This window comes from Pleurodeles waltl, chromosome 11 (genome assembly GCF_031143425.1).
Source record: "Pleurodeles waltl isolate 20211129_DDA chromosome 11, aPleWal1.hap1.20221129, whole genome shotgun sequence".
NCBI classification, from domain to species: domain Eukaryota; kingdom Metazoa; phylum Chordata; class Amphibia; order Caudata; family Salamandridae; genus Pleurodeles; species Pleurodeles waltl.
In genome coordinates, this window is record NC_090450.1 from 1013528338 (window position 1) to 1013553983 (window position 25646).

A 25646-nucleotide genomic window follows, 5' to 3' on the forward strand; every position below is an offset into this window, starting at 1 on the left:
CCCTTCAAAGCCCAAGTGTCCTGGTCACTGGGTGTCTCTTCGCTCCCTCTGGTGGGCCCCTCCCTTGGGATCGAGCCCTTCAAAGCCCGCGTGCCCTGGTCACTGGGTGTCCCCTCGCTCCCTGTGGTGGGCTCCTCCCTTGGGATCGAGCCTTTCAAAACCCGCGTGTCCTGGTCCCTGGGTGTCCCCTCGCTCCCTCTGGTGGGCCCCTCCCTTGGGGTTGAGCCCTTCAAAGCCCGCGTGTCCTGGTCCCTGGGTGTCCCCTCGCTCCCTCTGGTGGGCCCCTCCCTTGGGGTTGAGCCCTTCAAAGAGGGCCTCTCCCTTGGGGTTGAGCCCTTCAAAGCCTTCGTGTCCTGGTCCCTGGGTGTCCCCTCGCTCCCTCTGGTGGCCCCTCCCTTGGGGTTGAGCCCTTCAAAGCCCGCGTATCCTGGCCCCTGGGTGTCCCCTCGCTCCCTGTGGTGGGCCCCTCCCTTGGGATTGAGCCCTTCAAAGTCAGCGTGTCCTGGTCACTGGGTGTCCCCCTCGCTCCCTCCGGTGGGCCCCTCCCTTGGGGTCGAGCCCTTCGGAGCCAGCGTGTCCTGGTCACTGGGTGTCCCCCTCGCTCCCTCTGGTGGGCCCCTCCCTTGGGGTCGAGCCCTTCGGAGCCCGCGTGTCCTGGTCACTGGGTGTCCCCCTCGCTCCCTCTGGTGGGCCCCTCCCTTGGGGTCGAGCCCTTCGGAGCCCGCGTGTCCTGGTCACTGGGTGTCCCCTCGCTCCCTCTGGTGGGCCCCTCCCTTGGGGTCGAGCCCTTCGGAGCCCGCGTGTCCTGGTCACTGGGTGTCCCCTCGCTCCCTCTGGTGGGCCCCTCCCTTGGGGTCGAGCCCTTCGGAGCCCGCGTGTCCTGGTCACTGGGTGTCCCCTCGCTCCCTCTGGTGGGCCCCTCCCTTGGGGTCGAGCTCTTCGGAGCCCGCGTGTCCTGGTCACTGGGTGTCCCCCTCGCTCCCTCTGGTGGGCCCCTCCCTTGGGGTCGAGCCCTTCGGAGCCCGCGTGTCCTGGTCACTGGGTGTCCTCTCGCTCCCTCAGGTGGGCCCCCCCCTTGGGGTCGAGCCCTTCGGAGCCCGCGTGTCCTGGTCCCTGGGTGTCCCCTCGCTCCCTCTGGTGGGCCCCTCCCTTGGGGTTGAGCCCTTCAAAGAGGGCCTCTCCCTTGGGGTTGAGCCCTTCAAAGCCCGCGTGTCCTGGTCCCTGGGTGTCCCCTCGCTCCCTCTGGTGGGCCCCTCCCTTGGGGTTGAGCCCTTCAGAGCCCGCGTGCCCTGGTCACTGGGTGTCCCCTCGCTCCCTCTGGTGGGCCTTCTCCCGCCCTTTGTTGCTCTGCCCCCTTTGTTAGCTGACTCGCAGGGGGTGTGAGCTGCCATCCTCCAAGGTGGGCTGTGCCTCTGGTCCTGCGGTGGTTGCCCTCGCTAGACATTAGGGTACAGCAGGGCACTTGTTTTTAGCACTGAAACACGGAACTTTCCTCATGCAATAGTTTGACAAGAAAAATATGTTTGGGAAAATATTGTCATTGAAAACACGGTTTTACTCATTTGCAGCAAATGTCCTGCCAGAGAAAAGTATCTAATGAAAGAAATGTTCATCTCAGTAACACCGGCTCTGTGAGGTCCTCCCTGGTGAGTCCCACATTTCCAAGGAAGGGTTCTTGGGTTCTTGGGTGGAGGCCATGGGTTCACCTTTGAAAAAAGTCCCTTCCTTACTTCCAAACTCATTATCCTGTTTAAAACTCAAAGTAGGATTTTTTTTTTTTTTTAAGTGGTAAATACCTCACCCTGGGGTAATCGTATCTTCCATGTGTGGTGAATACTCCACGCTATTCTGACAAACTTGTAACTAAGTCTTGTGCAGCTGAGCTTAACTTTGACACGTCACAGTGGTGGCCGCTTATGGAGAGTGAAATCGGCCAGTGCAAAATGGGCAGAGTTTTACTTCAAACACTCAGTCCTAATTAAAAAAAAAATCTTGCGCAAAAGTTGTGTAATTTGCTTTTGCCTTTTTACTTGTATTTTGCGCAAAATGATGTGAATTTTTGGATAATTGTGCCTACTGGTAATCCTTCACTGAGCGCTATATATTAGCGTGAAATGCATTATAGCAACAACACATTGTGCACTAGAAAACAGCAAAAACTCTGCAGTTGATTGTAGCAGGTTCTTACCATAAACGTCCCAACTGCTGCTATTTCTCGCGGTTCAAGGCACAGAAGGTGGCCCATAATGGCGTCGTTTCAGGAATTTCACATAACAAGCCTAATGCAAAATTCGGAAGTTATGTGAACTTCGCGGGCGTGGTTTACTTATCGCCCAGGGTTTATTTAAATGTGGACGTTTCCTCGGGACATCAGAGGTTTTTGTTCTGAATGTGAGCGGAAGACCTTTTCTGCAGGCTCAGATTTGGAATTTGGATTTTCATATTTAGGAAGCTTGTCCGTTTTGTGCTCGCCTTATGGCTGATTTTGTTTTAAACATCTCAACTATGCTAATTCTATCATGCAATGGAATCCATGTTTTAGGGTCGGATGGAATGTGTTATGTTGTAGTATCTTAATCCAGGGCTCGAGGGATGTTTATTGGCATGCGGGGCCCGTGGGTAGAATCTGGGCAGTGGAATGCGGGCCTCGTGGGGTGGAATGTGGAATGTACGTGGGGGAGGAAAAGCGGTTGGGGAAGATGCCGGCGACACGCTTTGAGGTGGCTCTGTATATGTTCTGCGAATAAACTTGTTACCGACTCCTGCCTTCAGTGTCAGCGTTCTTGGGACCACAACATAATTTTGGCGACGAGTGGTCTTCTTCTTCAAGCCACCTCTGAACCTATGCACAGTGTTTAGCGATTTTCAGCAAGCAGATGTGACGCCACTGACGAATACTTTTCCTACCTTGAAGGTGAGACTTCCATTAATGCCGCTTTTCAACGTTGAGCCGTTCCGGGAGTTAATCGTTGTTTCTGGCCTTTCCTGAAGACTGCCTGCGCGCGATCCTCACGCGCAAATTTCATTGTTTGTGCCTTCCACCTGGACAAAACTTTCCATCAATCGGCAAACGCCAGCAAGACGCGCACTCTTCGCTTTCTGTGTCCACAAGCGATACGCTAGCAACCAGCGCGTACCTTAGCAACCAGCGTACATCCTATACAGATTTCAACGGTGAAATACGCGTTTCTATGCTAGCGTGTTGTCGGATCTCATTCTGGTCACTCATTACAGTGTGTTGGTCTTATTCAGACATTTCACAGAACAGTACATTTTGTTTTTTCTCTTTTTTTTTTTTCTGGTGCTTTATTGTGGGACAAATTGTACTATGCAATCTGTTTCTGCCCCTCCTCCTTTTCTTGAAGTACCTGGTGAACCACTTGTGTCGTGGTCTCAGTGGTTTGATGCCTTTGAAACTTATTTAGGGGCTATTGGGGCATCACGTTTCAGACCTGAAAGGAAAAAGTATTTATTGTTAAATTCACTGGGATTTGAGGGCCGTGAGACTTTAAAACACCTTCCTGAAATTGAAGCGTTAGAAGATGAAGAATTGGATGACTATCAGGAGACTGTAAAAAAACTCATTTTAAGATTTGACAAACAGCTTAGTCTGGTGGTACTATGCCACAAATTCTTTAAGAGGGTCCAACTTCAAAGCGAATCCATTGATGAGTTTATCAGTGCACTTCGTAAGTTGTGTGCTCAATGTCAATTTGGCTTTTTTCTTGATCAACTCATCAGGGATCAATTCATAGGCAACTGCTTCGACAAACACATCCAACAAAGACTATTAACAATGGGGGATCCTTCCCTTGAGGATGTAATAAAACAGGCGAAGAGTATTGAGCTTGCTCAAGCTTCTCTTAAGGAACTTTCGTACCAATGCAAGGAGGAAGAGAAAATTAGTGTCAATGTTGTCTCTTCGCATAATGAACTCAAGACAAGCAATAATCAATTTTTCACATGCAGTAATGTTTGTTTCAGATGTGGCAATTTACCTCACACTAAGAACTCTAAGGGTTGTCCTGCTAGGAATGTAGTATGTCATAAGTGTGGCCGAACAGGCCACTTTGCTAGAGTGGGTCAGAGTACTAAGAATGACAAGAATGTCAAAATCAGCACTGTGGCTGATACTAGTGATGTGTCTAGTCAAAGTTTAGAGAATGAATTCCGTGACATGATTGTTGTAGTCACTGATGAACAATCCCCTTCGAATGATCTTGAAGAATGTGTGGACCCATATGTAGATATTTGTGTGGGGGGCAAAACTCTGCATTTACTGGTGGATTCAGGTGCACGCATTACGATGATAACTTTAGACCTGTTTAAGAGGACGTGGGGTCCCAGGAAATTGTTTCCACCTGATAGAGCTCCGGTTTCCTATGAGGGAAGGAGGATTGAGCTAGAAGGTTTTATTGAAGATGTAATGGAGTTCAAGGGGCGCAAGATTCGAGGAAAGGTGTATGTTGCTGTCAAGGGTCTTAATATCCTAGGTTGGTTCCATCAAGGTCTTTTTGGTATGGTACTGAGGCCGGGAACTACTGAGCAAGTGATGGTAGTTTCTGACCATTATGACTTAGATCTGTCTACCCTCCATACGATGTTCCCTAATGTTTTTGAGAACAAATTGGTTTTAAGCATACTATTAGAATTAAAAACAATGCTATTCCTATAAAGCACAAATTAAGAGCGATTCCATTCAGTTTGAGGGAGGAACTTAAATCAGAATTGGAGAGATTACAAGTGTCTGGTGTAATTGAACCGATTGAATCTAGTTTATGGTTATTTCCTATTGTGGTTGCTCGCAAACAAAATGGTGAAATCCGCTTATGTGTTGACTTAAGAAGTCTCAACAAAGAAATTTGGGTAGATTCTTTTCCATTACCTAGGATTAATGATTTGCTTGAGAAACTTAGTGGCGCAGTTTGGTTTTCTAAAATTGACTTGGCTTCAGCTTATCACCAGGTTGTCCTTGAAAAAGACTCTAAACATTTAACAGCTTTCAACACACCATTTGGCACTTTCCAATTTCATCGTATGCCTTTCGGTCTTGCTGCGGCCGCTTCGGTTTTCCAACGTATCATGTCTCATTTGCTGAAAGATTTGGAAGGTGTCCTGGTGTTTCAGGATGATGTATTGATCTTTGCCAAACAGTTACTTGATCACAACACGGTTCTCAAGATGGTATTACAAATTTTTCAGGAGAACGGGGTGGTTGTTAAAGAGGATAAATGTGAATTTTGGAAAAAAGAGATAGAATTTTTGGGACATGTAGTTTCCTCGGAGGGAGTTAAACCGAGACCTGGTTTGGTGGATGCTGTTCGCCATTGTCTTCCTCCTAAAAATAAGGATGAGTTGCGCTCTTTTGTAGGATTGTGTGAATTTTATTTGAGGTTTATCCCAAATTATGCATCTAAGATTAAATGTTTGTCTAACATGTTGAAGAAGAGTGTTGAATTCTCATGGGATGAGAATTGTCAGGACACGTTTGAGTTGATAAAATCCGAGATGATGGATGCCAAAGCACTACGCTCTTACGATCCTGCATTAACATGTAAGATTATGGTTGATGCTAGCAAGTATGGTTTGGGTGCGGTTCTAGTCCAGGACACTCAACAAGGTGAAGCCATGATCAGCTATGCTTCTAGAGTATTGAGGGAGGCTGAAGTGAATTATTCTGTAATAGAGAAAGAATTGTTGGCCTGTGTCTGGGCAAGTGAAAAATTTAGGAGTTATGTATGGGGCAGAAGATTTGTCATTGTGACAGATCATAAACCTTTACTCAACATTCTCAGTGGGGATAAGACCAATTATACTACCCCACGTATTGCCCGTCTCACCACTAACCTATTACAATATAACATGGAAGTTACGTTTTTGCCGGGGAAGCTCAATGTGAGAACGGATTTTCTTTCAAGATTACCTATCGATGGGCTAGATGATTTTGACTGTGAGGATGATAGAGAGGATTGTTTTGTTGCTTCTGTGGACCTTCCAAAGTCCAAAGCCTACAACAAAACTGATTGGGAAGAGGCCTTTCTGAGAGATCCCATTCTGGCCCAGGTTAGAGAATTTGTAATTAATGGCTGGCCAAGGGAAAAGAATGTTCCCTTACCAGTACAACCATTTTGTAAAGTGGCCAATGAGATCACAATAGAAGATGATATATTGTTGAGAGGGGACAGGTGTATATCTCCGTAAGATTTACGTTCGGGCCTAATAAATTTAGCTCATGATGGACATTTTGGTGCGACTATGACAAAGTGAAGGCTGAGTGAGAGTTATTGGTGGCCATCTATGGACAAAGAAGTTGATTTTTGTGGTCAAAGGGTGTCTGGTATGCAACTCGGCAGAAAAGGGATTGAAAACATGTACTCCACCTTTACATCCTATTGAGATCCCTGCAAGACCTTGGTCTAAGGTGGGGATAGATATGATTGGACCATTTAATTTTCTCCCTTATAATTTGAGATATGCGTTTGTTCTCATGGATTATCACAGTAGATGGCCTGAAGTTCGTTTTTATGCTGTTCCATCTGCGTCTAATGCTATTAATTTCCTTAAAGAGATATTTATGAGAGAGGGTTTTCCAGAGACCATTATTTCAGATATTGAGGTACAATTTGTTAATTCGGAAATGGAGAATTTCTTGAAACAATCTGACATTAAACACTTGAAAAGCTCCCTATATCATCCCCAGACGAATGGGCTTGTTGAAAGAATGAATAGGGTGGTTGGGAATTACATAAAATGGGCTAGGCACAACAATTATGACATTTTTGAGGCCGTGAGCACCATGTTGTGGGTTTATCGTTCCACACCCCATTCATTGACTAATGTGTCTCCTTTTGAAGCTCTAAAAGGTCGTAAACCAACCACTGTTCTCTTTCCTTCTTGGTTAGTTAATTCTTTGAAAACCAAGGGATTGTGTGAAGGGAAAAGGGTGGAGTGGGAAAAGGTGTGGTCAGGCCAACAACGCATGAAAAGAAGATATGATGCTATTAAAGCTACCAAGTTGCATATAGTTTGCCCTAGAGATTTGGTGCGTATTAAGAAAACCGTCCCTGTTAAAAAGGGTGATGATAGTTTTGGTAAACCTGTCAGAGTAAAAAAAATATGTGGGAGTGCTATTATGGTTGAAGATGGTCGCTGGTGGAACTTATCCAAAGTGGTAAAACTTTCTGAGGGTTCTGTGTTGAGAGCGGATGATGATCGTGACTGTGGGAAGGATGAAAGCTCTTTAACACGTGCCCAAAATTTGTGTAATTTGAATACGCAAAGGTCTGCTCCGAATTGTATGGAGAAATTTCCACGCAGATCCTCTCGCGAAAAGTTTTTGCCATGGAAACTAAGACCTGATCAATAATGTCTTTTTGTTCTCAATTTTTTTTGTGTTTTTTTTTAATGTTTATTGTTTTATAAAAGGGGGGAGATGGTATGTTATGTTGTAGTATTTTAATCCAGGGCTCGAGGGATGTTTATTGGCATGCGGGGCCCATGGGTAGAATGTGGGCAGTGGAATGCGGGCCTCGTGGGGTGGAATGTGGAATGTACGGGGGAGGAAAAACGGTTGGGGAAGATGCCGGCGACACGCTTCGAGGTGGCTCTGTATATGTTTGGACTTTTCTGCAAATAAACTTGTTACTGACTCCTGCCTTCAGTGTCAGCGTTCTTGGGACCACAACAGAATGCTCAGAAGACGGTCAGGGACAGCAGCAATCAGGACACAGGTGAATACACCTAGAAGCATCCAGGGAAAGGTGGGTTTTGTTACAGCAGCCAACAGCCCATCACAGAATTGGATCCCATAATCCATTTTTCAGCAGCACTGAACTTAAAGAAACTAGTTACGTTTCCAAAGTTAGTTAATATTATCCGGATATTCAATTTATTGTGACCACACATAGGGGGTCATTATGAACCCAGCGGTGAGTGGAAATGTGGCAGTAGTCCTGGTGGTAAATTCTGCCACATTATGAGAATGGCGGGTTGGCTGTAGCCACTTCTCCACTCATACCTCCATGGCGGTATCAGCCGCTGGGCCAGAGATGTCAATCTCCAGCCCGGCAACTGGCATAGTACAGCCGACGGTATCATCACCCTGCCTACCACCATGGTTTACATGGCAATAGCAACGCCATGAAAACCATGGCGGTAGGCCCTACCGGTGACAGGGAATTCTTTCCCTGTCACCGGTAGGCACTGCCCCCAAACACACACCTGACACCTCCCACCACCCCTCCATCCAAACTCTGCCCAACCCCTCTGATCCTCACACCCACCCCCTCCGATCCTCACACACACCAACACACCCTCCGATCCTCACACTCACCCCCACCCGCCACCCCCTATACACGCACACACACGCAGACAAGCACCACGCATACACCAATCACTCACACTGGCATACACGCATTCATACACACACTGGCATACACGCACTCATACACCCATACTTCCAGACATGCTCGCACACATTTTTACAACGATCCCAATGACATTCAGACACGCACTCGCTTCACCATTCTTACACGCATTCACTCACACTCATACAACCACGCAAGCAACACAACACACACAGACTCATTCACACACACACTCACACATTCATGCACACACTATGACACCGTCACTGCCAGATTTCCGCCCTTCTTGTGGGGGAAGTCCGGTAGTGATCATAATATGATGGACGGATGGTAGCCGCGGTGACAGTATTTTGGTGGCCGTCACCGCAGCGGTAGGCGGTTTTTACAGCCATTGTTATAATGAGGGCCATGGGTTTTTCCAAATCTATATATTATGTTTTTTGCTTCAACCTTCCAGGCCCTTTTACTCTCTCACCCGGCCATTCCCAGTAGATTATGAATCACAGAGCACAAATCTAGCAGGACAGGACAGCATGAAGAATAAACAGTTAGAGAGGGCACACAATCTAGGGAGGAGATCTCTCGGCCTGTGACAGCAGAGTAAGCAGGTAGGTTTCAGAAGACAGCAGACTTATCTTGCAGGTTCCATCAGTCTTTGAGGCACAGGCCTCGTGCAGCAGCAGTGATGCTTGTGTCACTGAAATCTATCTACATGCTGCTGAAATGCCTCAGTTCGAGCCAAGGAAGGAGATCCCAGGTGAGGAAATCCTTCTAACAGAGGGAGATAACAGCATCCCCTGAGCACAGGTTACCATTCAATTATCAGCTTGAAATAGCTCTTGGAAAATATACTTTGTGCTCCAAAAACATCAACAGGCCATTTTCTCAAAATTTCTACTTGATTTTAAATGCCAGTTTTTCATTTCTGTTGATTGTTTCCCAGAAAAATCATCTTTCCATTCTCAGAAAATGCACTCACTTTGATTTCACATACCGGTAAATAAGTTATTTTTGAAAACCCAGTTCATCATTTTGGAAAAAATACACTTTCCCCAAACAGAAGAGTTTCTTTTATTGCATATAAACTATCCCTTGCCCTCAAAATTCGTGACTTTCTCGAAACATACTCAGTTTATTCCCATATACCAGTTTATGTTTTAGCAAATGCCCTAGGTTGACCCTCAAATATCAGCGCCTATTTTCACCAAATACTCACATGTACAGGTACCCATGTGGGCTGAAGGAACCTCTCATCCTCCAGTCGCATTCCCACAAGATGCCCCCGGATGCCAGGGCTGGACACCAGGCGTCAGCCATGTTCACCTTGTACCAGGCAAGTGGTGTCCAGCAGGCACCAAGTGTCAGGGATACCCATCTGCTTCTGTCACCTCTCCCCACTTCCTCTCCTCATTAACTGAGCGTGAGCAGTCTCAGCTGCTGGCAAGGCTGCTACCAGTGGGGAGACTGAGCAGTGCGGCTGCTACCTGTGGGGAGGCTGAGCAGTGCGGCTGCTACCTGTGGGGAGGCTGAGCAGTGCGGCTGCTACCTGTGGGGAGGCTGAGCAGTGCGGCTGCTACCTGTGGGGGGACTGAGCAGTGCGGCTGCTACCTGTGGGGAGGCTGAGCAGTGCGGCTGCTACCTGTGGGGAGGCTGAGCAGTGCGGCTGCTACCTGTGGGGAGACTGAGCAGTGTGGCTGCTACCTGTGGGGGGACTGAGCAGTGCGGCTGCTACCTGTGGGGGGATTGAGCAGAGCGTCTGATAGCTGCTACCTGTGGGGGGACTGAGCAGTGCATCTGATAGCTGCTACCTGTGGGGGGACTGAGCAGTGCGTCTGATAGCTGCTACCTGTGGGGGGACTGAGCAGTGCGGCTGCTACCTGTGGGGGGACTGAGCAGTGTGGCTGCTACCTGTGGGGAGATTGAGCAGTGCGGCTGCTACCTGTGGGGAGACTGAGCAGTGCGGCTGCTACCTGTGGGGAGACTGAGCAGTGCAGCTGCTACCTGTGGGGGACTGAGCAGTGCGGCTGCTACCTGTGGGGAGACTGAGCAGTGCGGCTGCTACCTGTGGGGGGACTGAGCAGTGCGGCTGCTACCTGTGGGGGGACTGAGCAGTGCGGCTGCTACCTGTGGGGGGACTGAGCAGTGCGGCTGCTACCTGTGGGGGGACTGAGCAGTGCGGCTGCTACCTGTGGGGAGACTGAGCAGTGCGGATGCTACCTGTGGGGGGACTGAGCAGTGCGGCTGCTACCTGTGGGGAGACTGAGCAGTGCGGCTGCTACCTGTGGGGAGACTGAGCAGTGCAGCTGCTATCTGTGGGGAGACTGAGCAGTGCGGCTGCTACCTGTGGGGAGACTGAGCAGAGCGGCTGCTACCTGTGGGGGGACTGAGCAGTGCGGCTGATAGCTGCTACCTTTGGGGGGACTGAGCAGTGCGGCCGAAGGCTGCTACCTATAGGAAGACTGAGCAGTGCGGCTGCTACCTGTGGGGAGACTGAGCAGTGCGGCTGCTACCTGTGGGGAGACTGAGCAGTGCGCCTGCTACCTGTGGGGAGACTGAGCAGTGCGGCTGCTACCTGTGGGGAGACTGAGCAGTGCGGCTGCTACCTATGGGGAGACTGAGCAGTGCGGCAGCTACCTGTGGGGGACTGAGCAGTGCGGCTGCTACCTGTGGGGAGACTGAGCAGTGCGCCTGCTACCTGTGGGGAGACTGAGCAGTGCGGCTGCTACCTGTGGGGAGACTGAGCAGTGCGGCTGCTACCTATGGGGAGACTGAGCAGTGCGGCAGCTACCTGTGGGGGACTGAGCAGTGCGGCTGCTACCTGTGGGGAGACTGAGCAGTGCGGCTGCTACCTGTGGAGGGACTGAGCAGTGCGGCTACTACCTGTGGGGGGACTGAGCAGTGCGGCTGCTATCTGTGGGGGGACTGAGCAGTGCGGCTGCTACCTGTGGGGGGGACTGAGCAGTGTGGCTGCTACCTGTGGGGGGACTGAGCAGTGCAGCTGCTACCTGTGGGGGGACTGAGCAGCGCGGCCGATAGCTGCTACCTGTGGAGGGACTGGGCAGTGCGGCTGAAGGCTGCACCCTGTGGGGGGACTGTGGAGTGCGGCTAGAGGCTGCACCCTGTGGGGGGACTGTGCAGTACGGCTGACGGCTGCTACCTGTGGGGGGGGGGAATGTGCAGTGCGGCTGAAGGCTTCAACCTGTGGGGGAATGTGCAGTGCGGCTGAAGCGTGCTACCTGTGGGGGGACTGGAGACTGTGCAGTGCGGCTGCTACCTGTGGGGGGACTGTGCAGTGCGGCTGAAGACTGCTACTTGTGGGGAGACTGTGCAGTGTGGCTGAAGACTGCTACCTGTGGGGAGACTGTGCAGTGCGGCTGAAGACTGCTACCTGTGGGGGGAGTGTGCAGTGCGGCTGAAGACTGCTACCTGTGGGAGATTGTGCAGTGCGGCTGAAGACTGCTACCTGTGGGGGGAGTGTGCAGTGCGGCTGAAGACTGCTACCTGTGGGGGATTGTGCAGTGCGGCTGAAGACTGCTACCTGTGGGGAGGCTGTGCAGTGCGGCTGAAGACTGCTACCTGTGGGGGGAGTGTGCAGAGCGGCTGAAGACTGCTACCTGTGGGGAGCCTGTGCAGTGCGGCTGAAGACTGCTACCTGTGGGGGATTGTGCAGTGCGGCTGAAGGGTGCTAGCTTGGGGGGGGGGACTGTGCAGTGCGGGTGAAGGCTGGTACCTCTGGGAGGACTGTGCAGTACGGCTGAAGGCTGCTACCTGTGGGGGGAGTGTGCAGTACGGCTGACAGGCTGATACCTGTGGGGAGACTGTGCAGTGCGGCTGAAGACTGCTACCTGTGGGGGGACTGTGCAGTGCGGCTGAAGACTGCTACCTGTGGGGGGAGTGTGCAGTGCGGCTGAAGACTGCTACCTGTGGGGGATTGTGCAGTGCGGATGAAGACTGCTACCTGTGGGGAGACTGTGCAGTGTGGCTGAAGACTGCTCCCTGTGGGGAGACTGTGCAGTGCGGCTGAAGACTGCTACCTGTGGGGTATTGTGCAGTGCGGCTGAAGACTGCTACCTGTGGGGGGAGTGTGCAGTGCGGCTGAAGACTGCTACCTGTGGGGGACTGTGCAGTGCGGGTGAAGGCTGCTACCTGTGGGGGATTGTGCAGTGCTGGTGAAGGCTGCTGTCTGTGGGGGAATGTGCAGTGTGGATGAAGGGTGCTACCTGTGGGGGGACTGCTGGTGAAACTGCAGTTTCCTGCTTGTTTTGCCTTCATGTTGAGGGGGGGTATCCGCTCAGTCTTACCCGCAATAAACCCGCAATAAACCCGCAATGCGCATGTCAAAGATACTCAGCATCTACGATGACAGCCGGGGTGGAAGCTCTTCAGTCGCGCTAACCACCACTTCCGGTAGAGCACAGGAGACTTACTAGAAGCTGCTTAATTCCCCCAAAAAATGTTAACTCCCAACACCAGTAGCATCGAAGGTGCCAGTTCAGCTTTAATTTTAATGTTTACTAAAATCTTTAACCCAACAGTCAAGCTTAGGGGTAGATGAGCTGCTTGTGCAGGGCTTTGGGAAGTTTTACACAGAATCTGAGTTATCCTTATGAACCATCAGACACTCTGGGCCGTCAGCCCTGGCAGATGTTGTCAGACCTCTCCCCATAGGGTGCATTAAGGGTAACATAAGCGCACACGTTCACTGTTAAGCAGAGCCGAGAAGCTGAGAACCCAAAGACGAGACATTTCAAGGGGTCAGCATCCTCCACCCCAATAAGTGGCACAATCCGCTAGTGGCGCCCGCGCGGTAATATTTTTAGGGTCTCCAGTCACTGACCTCCTCTTCCACAGATTACCTCACTACCACCCTCCAGCAGTACCCCTCATCTCTTCATCGCCCCTCTCCCACATGTATTTCATTTGTTTTATAGCGCCTCTCATAGCAGTGTAGGGTGTCGGAGCACTTTATTTCACACATACAAAGACAATGGCTCATACGCATGTAAATCAGTGTATAGAAAATGTTACATAAGACAAAGGGGACTGCAAGGTGTAGGATTCACATGTCATCCACACTGGTAGTCGCTTTGTAAGAGTGCGTGGTCTGGAGAAATAGAAACTCAGGATTCAAAACGTAACACTGAGGTTAGGGTTCGCTTTCCTACTAATAATTTGTTTTTATCCAAACAACCCCTTTTTATCAACATTAAGATAATGAAAGACTTGGAAAAAGCCGAACTTTTTAACCTGTATCTTGCAGTTTGAATGCAGTCCTTTGATGGCGGTTCATATCTCACTGTGCTATATTACGATTGTAACTCATGAACTGCACAGTAACCAAAGGATCTTTGTCATTTAAGGAAAAGGGGGAAAGCGTGAACATTCCTGAGTTCGAAACTCTTGGGGTCGGCAGTGGACACAGGCTCACCCGCTGGACTCATTCATTTGAATTTATCATCTAAGATCACACAACAGTTTTGTCTAATGCTGCGCAATGTCCTTGGTAGGAGGTTAAGGTAGTGACTGGTGCAGATACATTTTATCACAGTGGCATCAAAGCAGGATTCCGGAAGTGATAATGTGTGGCAAGAATGCTTGTGCCTAGGACCAAGAATTTCATTGTGAGAAAGCTCTACCTCTCTGTCACTGACGTCTCCTCCATCTTACAACCTGGCAGCTGGGCAATGATGCCTTCTCATCTGAGGTGGCATCATTGGAAGAAGATCCATCTTCAGGTGAAAGAGGCCTGACCATGCCACAGTGCTACTTGACACTCCTGAGGAGTGTGTTCACCTGAGATGGCCATCTCACCTACAAGTATGGCCACAGGATCCCAGGCTAGTGGTGGAAATTGTGCTTTACAAGACTAGATTTGCATAAAACAAGATAGCTTGACATCACATGACATAACATTACAAAGTCACACATGTAATATTCCCCATTAACGGCCCATTTCTCCTGCAACTCACACAGGAGCAACATCAGCAATGTCCCTACAGGCAAACAGCTCAACAGTGTTAAACTTGGCGCTTTGTGTTCAATGCAAAAACCTTAAAAGCCTCTAACAACATGGACTAGCTGCACAGATTGCAGCATCTGAGAAAAACCACAGAGGGAGTATGGTGTCTCCATCTAACTCTACAACCTGAGAGGGGTCTGTCTGATAGACACTGCCTGGGGACACAATGTGGCTTCATCACTCTTTACTCACAACCTTCCAGGAGCACAACATGTCACCCTAAATATAGGAAGTACCCCATACATGTCTGGGATTGCTGTTTGAGGTACATTACAATTCAGTCATCATTTAAAGAAGGTGGCATAGAGGCAAACACTGTTTTTCAAAGATTTCTTTCACCAACTTTGTAAGTGTAAAAACTACAGCAACATACCTTAAAGTAAACTGATCCACAGTTGAATTGTTGGCAATTGTCACATAGACTTTGATGGTTTCCCCTTGTTTCACCGGCTTCGATGGTAACCAAATCGCGACATTAGAGTCCAGCCTCAGCTCGATGAGCTGAGAGGTTTCCGGGGTCCGGTAGAGACTGACAGCACCGATGGGAAGCAGGTGAGACAGTTTGTCATCCACGCCGTCCTTTCCAGCTCTGATGGAGTTCCCTTTTCGCACTTCCTCGAAGGTACACTCCCCATTCTGATCTTCCGGCTGGACGGTGTAGTATAGCTCCACGATGCTTCCTTCTGATGAGTCAGCAGACTTCTTCCTACCTGTCCCTGGGGCTGAGGGGCTAAACCAAGTGGGCAGGACTTCCAGCTCTACTACACACAATCCCAAGGTCCCCTTCAACCTGCAGCTTCCTTTGAGTTCCCTTGTTTCCCGAAATGCGAATACTCTGAGGCACGGAAGTCTCTCCTTGGCGGTGTAGTCATCCCAGTCCCTTCCCACCACTTGAAACAAGACCTCGATTTTCGGCCGGCTGGGATAAATCCGGTCATTGATGATGTGTGCTTTGATTTTCCAGTTAAAGGTAAATTTATTGGTAGACTCAAACAGAGGTGAGATGGACAGCAGGTTTTGTGACACTCCTTGCTCGGCCGAGTAGGGTCCGTAGCTCGAGTTCAGGAGAGGCAGTCGCTTAGCTTTGTAGATGAAGAAGCTCTCCACCCTGGACTGTAAGCTAGAGTTCCTCAGGAGATCCTGGTTTGCATCTTTAAGGAAGAAGGATGACTCAGCTCCGAGCACTTGGTAGGTCACAGGTAGATATGCAGGAGATGCGGAGAACCTTTGAGCGCTGTCTGGGATCCCTCGGCTCTCGGTCACTGAAACAGACCCATAAAGACAAGAGTAAGAATGAGCCGACACGTGTGCACACTCAACACAGCAGTAGGATATTTCCACCAGCCCAGTTTCACACACCTCTCAATAAATTAGTATATCATCTCAAGAGTCAACACAATGAAGTATTTTACTCTTTAAAGAGCAGTGAAAAACCCAAAGCTTCACTTAGAAGACATCTACCCTCTTTGCTCTATCTGCCGGCCATTTGAACACTCATTTAGCAATCAGTGATCAGAGAACTGACAGTTAATGTGAATCAGCGAATGATTCTCTAACTCCAAGACTGAGAGTGTGAGACAGGAATTTTTCAGAAGATCCATGTAAGGAAAGTGGATTATCTGTTCGGATGGTTGCAAAACCTCACCAAGCAATAAATGTCATTAATATGTATCGGGTCCAGTTAGGTTTATTTAACCCAAAGCATAGCTCAGTCCTGGACAGTAAAGCTTAACTCAAAGAAAAACAAGCATACAACCTTTATCAAAACAAAAACAGTTGCTAAGCAAAACATGAGACACAATAAAAAGGTTCACTCCATTTTATACAAATGGACTATATTTTTATGTTCAAATAGACACCAAAATGACGAAATCAGATGCAGGGAACCATAGTTATGTTTTTTTCAAGATGTTCATAAATCACAGCTTTCATTCTAAAAAGATTGAAAAACTTTTAAAAAGTGTGTAAATCAGTGCTTTTCACTCTCTCATAAATGGAGAGTAGAACTTTAAGGCAAGAAAGTGGTGACTTTCTAAAGACACCATTCAATAAAAGCTACTTTAAATTTGACTTCAACAATAAAACAGGTTAAATGTAGCAATTAATTTGATACCTTGAAGTATTATATTTGGTGGTCCCAAATGGATGTTAGCACTTAGCGTATGGGCTGTGAAACTCCATGTTGGACAATAGGGGTACCGGATTTACTACAGTGAAAACGATCATTTTGAGTTTTCACTGTTAGGATATGTAAAGTTTAAATTCAACATGTCCTTCTTTATAGTATCTGGCACCCTGCAGTGTGGGTGACGAAGGCCTGCTTTAGGGGGGACTTACAAATATTAAAAAGGAAGTTTTGGACATGGCAAAAGAGTTATTTTGCCAGGATGAGCTGGCAGTTTAAAAGCTGTGTGACTGGACAGCAGTAGAAGACCTAGAGCCGTGTTTTCACTTTGTCACATCAGCGGTGGCTCAATAAGTGCTGCAGTCCACTGGTGACATTTAACTTACTAGGCCTGGGTACAAGTTTGCCATGTAGAAGGGGTATATAGGTAAGTTAAGTATGCGGATCCATGGTTGGTCAATTGCACCCCCACTTTGTGTGGTCAGAGCACGGAAGCCGGGGCCTGGTCAGCAGAGACCTGCACGCTTCAGAGTGAAAAAACCACCAGCATCACTCCAGTTGGGGTGATCATACAAAAGAGACCCCTTTCCCTACAATTGCACTTAGCAAATTGTGATTTAAGTGCCTTATGTTGTAAATCTGTTAATTTTTATTGATTTGCATTTTTTCATAGCGAGGAGTTGCCACTTTTGAGTTACAAGAGAGGGATTTGTTCAGGATGAGGTAAAGTTAGACACATACATAGATTCTTTAATTTTTTTAGCAAATTACTTTTTGGGACAACTGTGGGTATTTTTTGAATTGGGGTTAGTACAACACCTTTGGCAAACATGCTATCGTCCATCGTTAGACGTTAGGGCCACTGCTCTGGGCTCTTGGTGAAATTATGCGAATCATGATCCACTGGGGGGCAGGGAGCTGATTTTAGAGGGTCGAGAATGTCCAAGCTGTAAATAAAGATGCCTTTAAATTGTGCATGTATCTTGTAACATTTGCTTAGCTTCAGAGATGGAGGTCAAAGGTTAGGCTATGGATTCTCACAAACTACTGCTTGTATTTTTTACATGGGGACTGGGGCTTACAAACTCCTCTCACTTTGTAGTTAGAGAAAGAAACAAAGTGAATTATATGACAATCTTGTTGAGATACATGAAGTGTAAAGCAGCGCAGGTTGCTGCGTTGCCTTACTCTGCGCCAGGGAGGCGTCCCATGGGTGTTGCGGTGGAATTTCCCCTAGAACACCCATGGGTTTTGATGCTGTCACAGATTTACTTAATTACAGGAACCTGGGGCAGCCACAAAAGACTTACACCTCCTCAGAGCAGGCGTAACGAGGAGATTTTTTTTATTTCTCTTTGTCTTTTCCTCTTTCCATACGTGCCGCATTCTCAGCACACATAGAAAGAGGAAACAGCCTCTCTGGATTGCTTTTGTGCAGGAATGTGCCCCTTCCTGCAGAAAAACAATCCTGCGTGCAACACAGACACCCTTGCACCATGTGTTGGCGCTAGGCTGCCAAAACGGTGCCAGTACAGGGGAAAGGACAGGAATGCACGTATTGCATAAATCAGGTGCTTATATGTCCTTTCACATTGACACAGAGCAGCGTAGCAAGAAGACGCACAGCAATGTTCACGCCAAATCCCCATAAACAAGCCCCTGAGTGACCATTTAATTGGAAAATGTGCTGTCAGTAATACAACGGTGCGCCACAACCTGATGCTTTCGTTACATAAAAAAATCACCTGCCTCATGTCCATTATAGGTAGGTGGGTTGCGAAAGATTGTTGCTCTAAAATGTGGGTCATGGTTCCAAAACGTTTGGGAAGCGCTGCTGTAGGTAATCAATGGGAGCAACAGTAAGAATTTGCAGCTGTATTTGCATCCGGTGTCGGTGCTGTGTTCACCGTCCATCAGCTCATCGTCACGCCAATCACATCATCCGACCCATGCATTTTTATCACCCAAAAGCCTCCTCATTATTTCAATGCTTGTTGAGTTATTGGTAATATTTGACTGGTGGCACATTCTGGGGTGAGGAGGCTACATCTGATCATCCTTAGCATTGCCTGCTGCTGATCCGACAAACTACGCGTGACACCGGACCGCGTCTGGGCAATAATGATAATTGTTCTGTGTGGAAAACAATCTCTTACTCATGAAACGCATAGGTCGCCTCACTACGGCACGTAAATCAGGTGCTAACTAACCGAGGTAGCATTAAAAATTAGACTTCATTAAGCATGAAATTGGTGGTGTCCCGGGACAAATTGATGATAACGGCTATGCTAGGCGGGCGCCTTATGAGAGTAAGTATTGTTTATATGGGAAATCCACGCAGGTGTCTGTATATAGCTCCATCTCAATTTAAGCAATACAACCTTGGTGGGTTGAATAAATCTACTTTGTGTGTGTAAGAAGCTGTTGACATTTTACGCTAAAAGATCAGTTTTTGCTTCAGACTAAGGGTCTGATTTAGCTCTTAGCGGAGGGAATACTCCATCACAAACATGACGGATATCCCATAAGACTTCTTACGATCTCCATAGGATATCATGGGATTGTAATAAGGTGGACGGTAAATCCATCATGTTTGTGACCGTGTATTCCCCTCCGTCAAACCTAAATCAGGCCCACAGCCCAAGATGACTACCTTCTTTTCATATCATGCAGATTCATAGATTCACGCATGTGCAAAGAGACCATCATAGGTTTACAAAATTGCCAAAAGATGGCCTCTAGACCCAAGAGAGGGATGGAGGCAGCCATGATCATGGTTACTCAAGAGCCAAGGGCCTTGGTGGTCAAAGGTGATATGACAGGAGGGTTCCTTTGAACCTCTTTGCTGTTTTTACATGACAAACCACTACATGTTAGACGACCAGCTGAAAGAAGTGGTGGTCACTGTCTTCTAGAGGCTTGTGTTGTTTTTGGAGGACCTTGTTAAGCTGCTAGATCTCGATACCTGCTCATCTCAAGGGTCACTGAAACTAATGTGGGTCCCTTGGGGATCATCCCTGCCCTGTCACTCATCATTTTGCATATCTTTGTCTGCCTCTCCTCTGTCTCAGGTCATCATTTGTTCAGACGATCCCAATGACCCCCACTAGATCTTCCACCAGGACAATGAAGCATCTTGTTCTCTGGCTAATCGATCCATCTGCCTGGTTGTGATTCAATAATGTAGGAAACACAACTTTTTAAAGTTAGAAGTCAACAAGACTGACATTCTGCGCAAGAGTAGAGAGTGTTGTGTTGGGTCGGTACGGCCTCCTGGCATAGGAGTGGTACCACTTCCATTACTGGAGATTAAGGGCCTTTTGATTCACAAAAATCAGCAATCATCGCCTTCGAGATTTCTAAGATCGATTAATGCAATGCCAGTCACATGGGCATCCAAAACGGACATGAGTAAACTACGCACTGCAAAATGCAGCCGCTCGTTTCCTCGTGAAAATTCCTAAACTCAAATCAGTCTCTCAAATTATCAAGCAGCTCCATTGGCTTTCAGTTGAGAAAAGATTGGCTTTTAAAGTGTTGTGTTTGGCTTACGAAGTGCTTCCTGAGTTGGGCCCACTCTATTTGAGAAAAGTTTTTTGTTGGTGCACTCCAAGGAGATCCCTCCCCTGCACCTGCACTAAATCAATGGTGAGACCAATAACGGGGAGAGCCACTTGGGGAGGGAGAAGTCTTTCAGATGTCACTATAAAACAATGGAATATGCTCCCCTCATGCCTGAAAGCATCCTCCACCCTCTTGCAGTTTAGGAAACAACTTAAAACTTGGCTCTTTTCACAAAATCTGGCTTTTTAATACCACGATTCTGACCTATAGATCTGTTTTTGTGTTTACGGACGCTGATGCCAAGGCCCCTTAGAGCCTTCGAGCGCTTTGTAAACATATCAATACCTATATCCATTTCGAGTTCGACGGACAGGTCACTCCATCAGAAACGTGACAGATCTCCCGCTGCGGTACTACACGTGATACACTGGTGCACAGTGGATGGGTTGTCCGTCACACTTGTGATGGAGTAACTCATCCGCTGAACTCTAAACCAGGCCTAGGTGCTTGGAAGTTACGTGGCCAAGACTCTGGCAACGAATGCTTCGACCAGTGCAGTGGGTAGTGCCTTCTCCAGGACACGCGCCTCTTCCCCCGATCGTGAAGATCACGATTCAGAAGTAGCCGCCTGTATCTTCTCCAGGCCTGGCTACCACGACCGCTTGAACTGGAGCTAGTCTGTGTGTGCGGTGATTAAAGTGCATCGGTGAATGGATTCACCATTTGATGATGTCCCATCGCATGTTGCAGGCGTGTGCAGCCTTACACCGTACAGGGGGTGCATTTAAAATGCATTTGCATTATTAATAAAATATTTCACACCCTGAGGTGTCTTCTCCAGCCCTAGGGTCATACGCGTCCTTTGCACTCTAGGAACCAGATGTTGCCACAGAGTCCCAGGGCTCCAAACTTGGGTGTATTCTTCAATTGCAGCTGAGCAAATCTCCTGCAGGAGGGACACCCATCTTGACATAACACGATTCAATGTTGCAGGCTGGTGGGTTGATAGGTGACAGTATGACTGGGGTCACACGTGGGGGGATGAGTGGGGCTAGTTTTACACTTTGTAATATACATCCTTGCCAGGGGCTACTTGTGAAGGTTATTACGTTTGCATACATTTTATACTTGTGATCGGTGTTGCATCACCATGACAAGAAGGCTAAGCACGCCATGCAATAGGGTAACAATGCCTGACTGTAACACAGCTTTATAGTCACTTGTAATAAAAAAGCTAAGCAAGGCACACGCGTGTATTCAAAAATAATATGAGTATCTTTTTATTTTAAAACAATTTGATTGACTATATAATTGCATTGCACATTCCACACACAATTTGAACAACTTACATTATTGAATGCCTATCTGGGTTTCTGGTTGTTGCCTGGAAAGAATTGTCTTTGTGTAATGACATCAACTAACACTTGTAAGGGAAATCTATGCAAACCCGTAGGAAAAAGGAGGCGAATTTGCAGGCTGCGAGCCTGTTACTGATACCCTCAAGGGAAACACAAATTAAAATTCACATATTTTCAGGAATTTCGTGTTACACTCATTATGTTAATTATGCCAAGTGGCGTAATTACGCTGCGGATGGCTTTAAAGGTGGGGCTCGAAAACATGGGAACTATGCGAAAACGGAGAACGCGAGTGACTCCTGTTCTCATCATTTACGTTTTCCGTGTTATTTTCAGCACAAAATGTGCCCTCACCTGAAATATTTACGTGAGGAAGAAGTTCACATTAAAATGTATCGCTTAGGGCCAGATGTATCAAACGATTTTGCATTTGCAAATGGTTCGAATAGCAAAATTCCACCGTTTGCGAATGCAAAAACGCCTTTCATGATTTATCAAAAGAATTCGCAGTGCAATTTTAGGGAATCGCAAAAATAGCAATTCCTTAAAACTGCGACTCCATTTAGGGAATCGCAAATTGGGATTCTCTAAATAGGAAATCACAAATTGGGAATTCCTATTTGCGATTTCCAAAGCACATGTATCAAGCATTTCCTAAATGCGAGTTGGGCATTTGGGAAATGCAATTACCACCAAATCCAATTTGGTGGTTGGTAACCATGTCCAATTGCAAAAATGTATTATAAATGCATTCTTAAAACTGACATGTAGCGCACACATGCCCCAAGGGCATGTGTGCGCTTCACATGTCAGCAAATATTTTTTGGGGTGCATCAAAGGGGGCCTTAGGCCCCCATTACCCTGGGGTTTGCATTACCTAATTTGCGAATTCCTAACTGGAATTCGCAAATTAGGTAATGCAAAACCATTCGCACCTACGGGCCTACAGGCCCTTAGGGATGAACGGAGTCCCATTCCCTAATTGCGATTCGGTAATAGCAATTGCGAATTTTAAGAAATCGCTATTACCGACTCGCAATTTTCATCCATCCCATTTTGCATTTCTTAAATAGCGATTTCTTAAAATGTACTATTTAAGAAATGCAAACCGGGAGCTTGATACATCTGGCCCTAAATTATGTATTTGCATTTTGCATAATTACATGTAATTATGTGAAACTTTGCTGAAATTACATGAATTTCACACATCTCTCGTTACCAGTCGCGGCTCGCGCTGATGGAAAGGGGCATGGCGGCGCGAGTGCGGGGGGATAATTAAATTACATATTTTTTTTTTTTTTTTTTTTTTAAACACACTTACCTCCGCTCCCGTGCCACTCCTCTGCTCCTCCGTCTTGCTGGTGAGGCAGGCACAGGCTCCCAGCCTGCCCCGCCCCAATCCTGATGCTGCTTAGAGCGCTCTCAGGCAAACTGGGAGCCTGTGCATAAACATGGTTTATGATCGTTTTTTGGGAAAAAGGTTTGCAGCTGCCCTGCTAGTTACTAATCAGGAACTATCCGGGACTAGTCTTGCCTAATAGAAAGCTAACACTACCATAGCGGACAACAGGCAGCCGGTCAAAGAACCTGGTGCATCCTGCTAGGCGAAGCCGAGACACAAGTTAGTGGGCAGCAGGAGCGAGGAATATACAGGAATGGAATATTGCAGGTACCCCGAGTGATCTCAGGGCGAAGGGGGCATAGAAAGGCCCCTGTGTCCCTGAGGATCACCCTTGGATGAGGTGTGGTGGGATACCTCTAATGAGGAATATTTTAGGAATCTCAACTTGGCTCAAGATTGGGTCACTTCTAGTTCTGTAATAGTAACTTGATTTCATGTCATGTATCAGCTCCAGAAGGATAAAAGGCAACATTTTAATCTCTTCCCCATTTGTTAATAATGTTTTGCTAGGAAAAGATAAACGCTGTACACACTGGCCGCACTTTGTGCTGTGTTCCATTACTCTAGATTTATCAAGCCAGACAAGATAGATGCGTCGCCCTTGCACCACGCTGCATGGTGCAAAAGAGATGCAAATCTTTGATAAATATGGCCCTAAATATCTCTAGATGAATTTGCAGTCTGCACCCAAACTGCACCGAAAGGTGCATCGGTGGCATTAGAGCTCCGATGCAGCCGGTGATCGATCCGTCTCCCTCTCATTCCTTCCCTGACAAGTCCCAGCAGTGATTAATGCCCGTCTCTGAACGCCTGTCCTTTAGGTGTGAGCTTCAGTGAGTGTCTGTGTGGCCTCCCCTGCTGCAGGTGTCTTCAGCAGGTGACTGTCTGTGGGAGCCAGAAGTGAAATCCATACCTGGGTATTGACGACCTTAGATAATTGTACAGAAGCATATGTAGGAAAGGTCGGTGAAGGTCAAGCACATCATTCTCCAATCAGAAGTGACATCATGGTGAGTCAGATTAAACTGAGACCATCAGGCATGGAAGACAGCTGAAAATTGGGAGGATAGAGGCGGGGAGGTGGGAACAAAGTAATTGTCTGTATGTTGGAAGGAAATTAAAACAGAAAAGGGACTAAGTGCTGTTGTGGAAAACAGCTGATGGTCCCAGGTGCAGTTATTTAAAAAAGGGCACATCCTGATTTAGTTTCAGATTTGATGTCAGTTTTTTTTCTTAACAGCTTAGGCTTTTAATGCTTAAGTCAGGGAACTATTGCCCTGCACAGTAGTGGTTTGTGTTCCTGGTATCCCAAGTGTCCTATGGCAAGTCCTCTCAAAACACCCCTACCATGTTTGTGAATCTAGAGACCAGCCAACATCTCAGAACTTCAATCATGAAGCCTCCACTCCTCCATGGTGTGAAAATTGAAATATCGTGAATCTACTCTGGTGACAGGGGCTGATCGACGGATCACAAAATCTCAGGCTCACAATCAGAGCCAAAAAGAACCAGTATCCAGAGGGATCTGGCTCCCTGGGCCCATCACAAGAACACTGAACCATCACCCACCGGAAGACCACAGGTCCAGAAATGTGCAAGAGGTCCTACAGGCCTTCATCACAAGACTAGCACACAACCTTGACCCCAACAGAGCCGCCTGACCTTGGGGCCAATATAAAGGCTTCTGGTCCCACAAACAAGACCACTGAAACAGTAGCCTATGTGAACTCCCTGATTCTCAAGTTAATCAGAAAATTCCTGAACTTTATCTGATGAACCCTGAAACATGGGCCCATCCAAAGACCCCAGAAATGTCAGCTTACAAGGAAACCTTTAAGCATGAAATCTGCAGAAGAACTATACGCCTTGGGGTCAGCAAAGGAGTTGTGTGCCTGCAATCTAGCAGAATGTTTGCATTGTTCAGCATTCCATCCATCATCTGTTCTTTTTGTTTTTGTCACCCTAAGTGCACCGGGTATGCCAGACGTGGGTCCCAGGCTCACTATGCCGCTGGATTCAAGCTAGCCTGGCTGATGAAGGGTGATACCCTGAAACTGGTCCAAGGATGCTTGTTTCCAGTTCAGGGAGGACCTAGCTTGGCAATTCAGGCTGGACTGTTCCCATGGGGAACAGGGTCAAGACTGATTTGAATATGGTTAGGTCCAAACTGGGGTGGTGGGCAAAAAAATGATGGATTAACCCAGATCCTTGCAACTGAGGGTGAATGTTTGCATCGTTCAGCATTCTGTCCATCCTCTGTTCTTTTTGCAATCTAGCTGAAGACATCAGAGCTTTTGGCCCTCCAGTGAGTGCTAAAAATAAAACCTTTAGGAAGTTTCCTCACTCTCTAGATCACCAGAATAATGGTGATTTTACAGCCCTCTACTGTACCCCTGAATGGAGGACTCAATTTGACAACCTTTGCACATTTGGTCACCAGAAGAAAAGGCCAACTATAAGGCACTGAACCCCTGGACTTTCAGAAAACATCAGGGCATTGAGCCCACCAGAAAATGCTCTGCATGTGGCCCAGAAGATAAACTCTGAGCCAGTAACTTACAAAAACACCTCTAAACCAATGGCCTGATGGAAACTCTCAGAACCTCTGACTACTATAAGATCTCTAAACCACTGGTCTTCTGAAACACCTTAGAAGCACTCACTAATAGAAGAAGCGACTTCTGGAAGACCCTGGAGCACTGGGAGTACTAGATAACATTTGACATGGGACCATTAAAAAGATCTCTGAGCCACTGCCTAGAAGAAAACCCCCTGAACTCCTAGCCCAGCCTCAGACCTCCAAGCACCTTGA

General features: G+C 47.5%; 1 protein-coding gene across 2 annotated transcripts in view; it reads right to left on the bottom strand.

Annotated features, from left to right (window-relative positions):
* The window catches only part of TMEM132C (transmembrane protein 132C), a 1220720-nt gene that overhangs the window by 843068 nt on the left and 352006 nt on the right, over positions 1-25646 (bottom strand). For both annotated transcript variants that reach the window (XM_069215371.1, XM_069215372.1), the window contains exon 2: positions 14759-15647. In XM_069215371.1, the coding sequence (XP_069071472.1) occupies positions 14759-15647 (889 nt within the window). The remainder of the gene's footprint in view (positions 1-14758; positions 15648-25646) is intronic.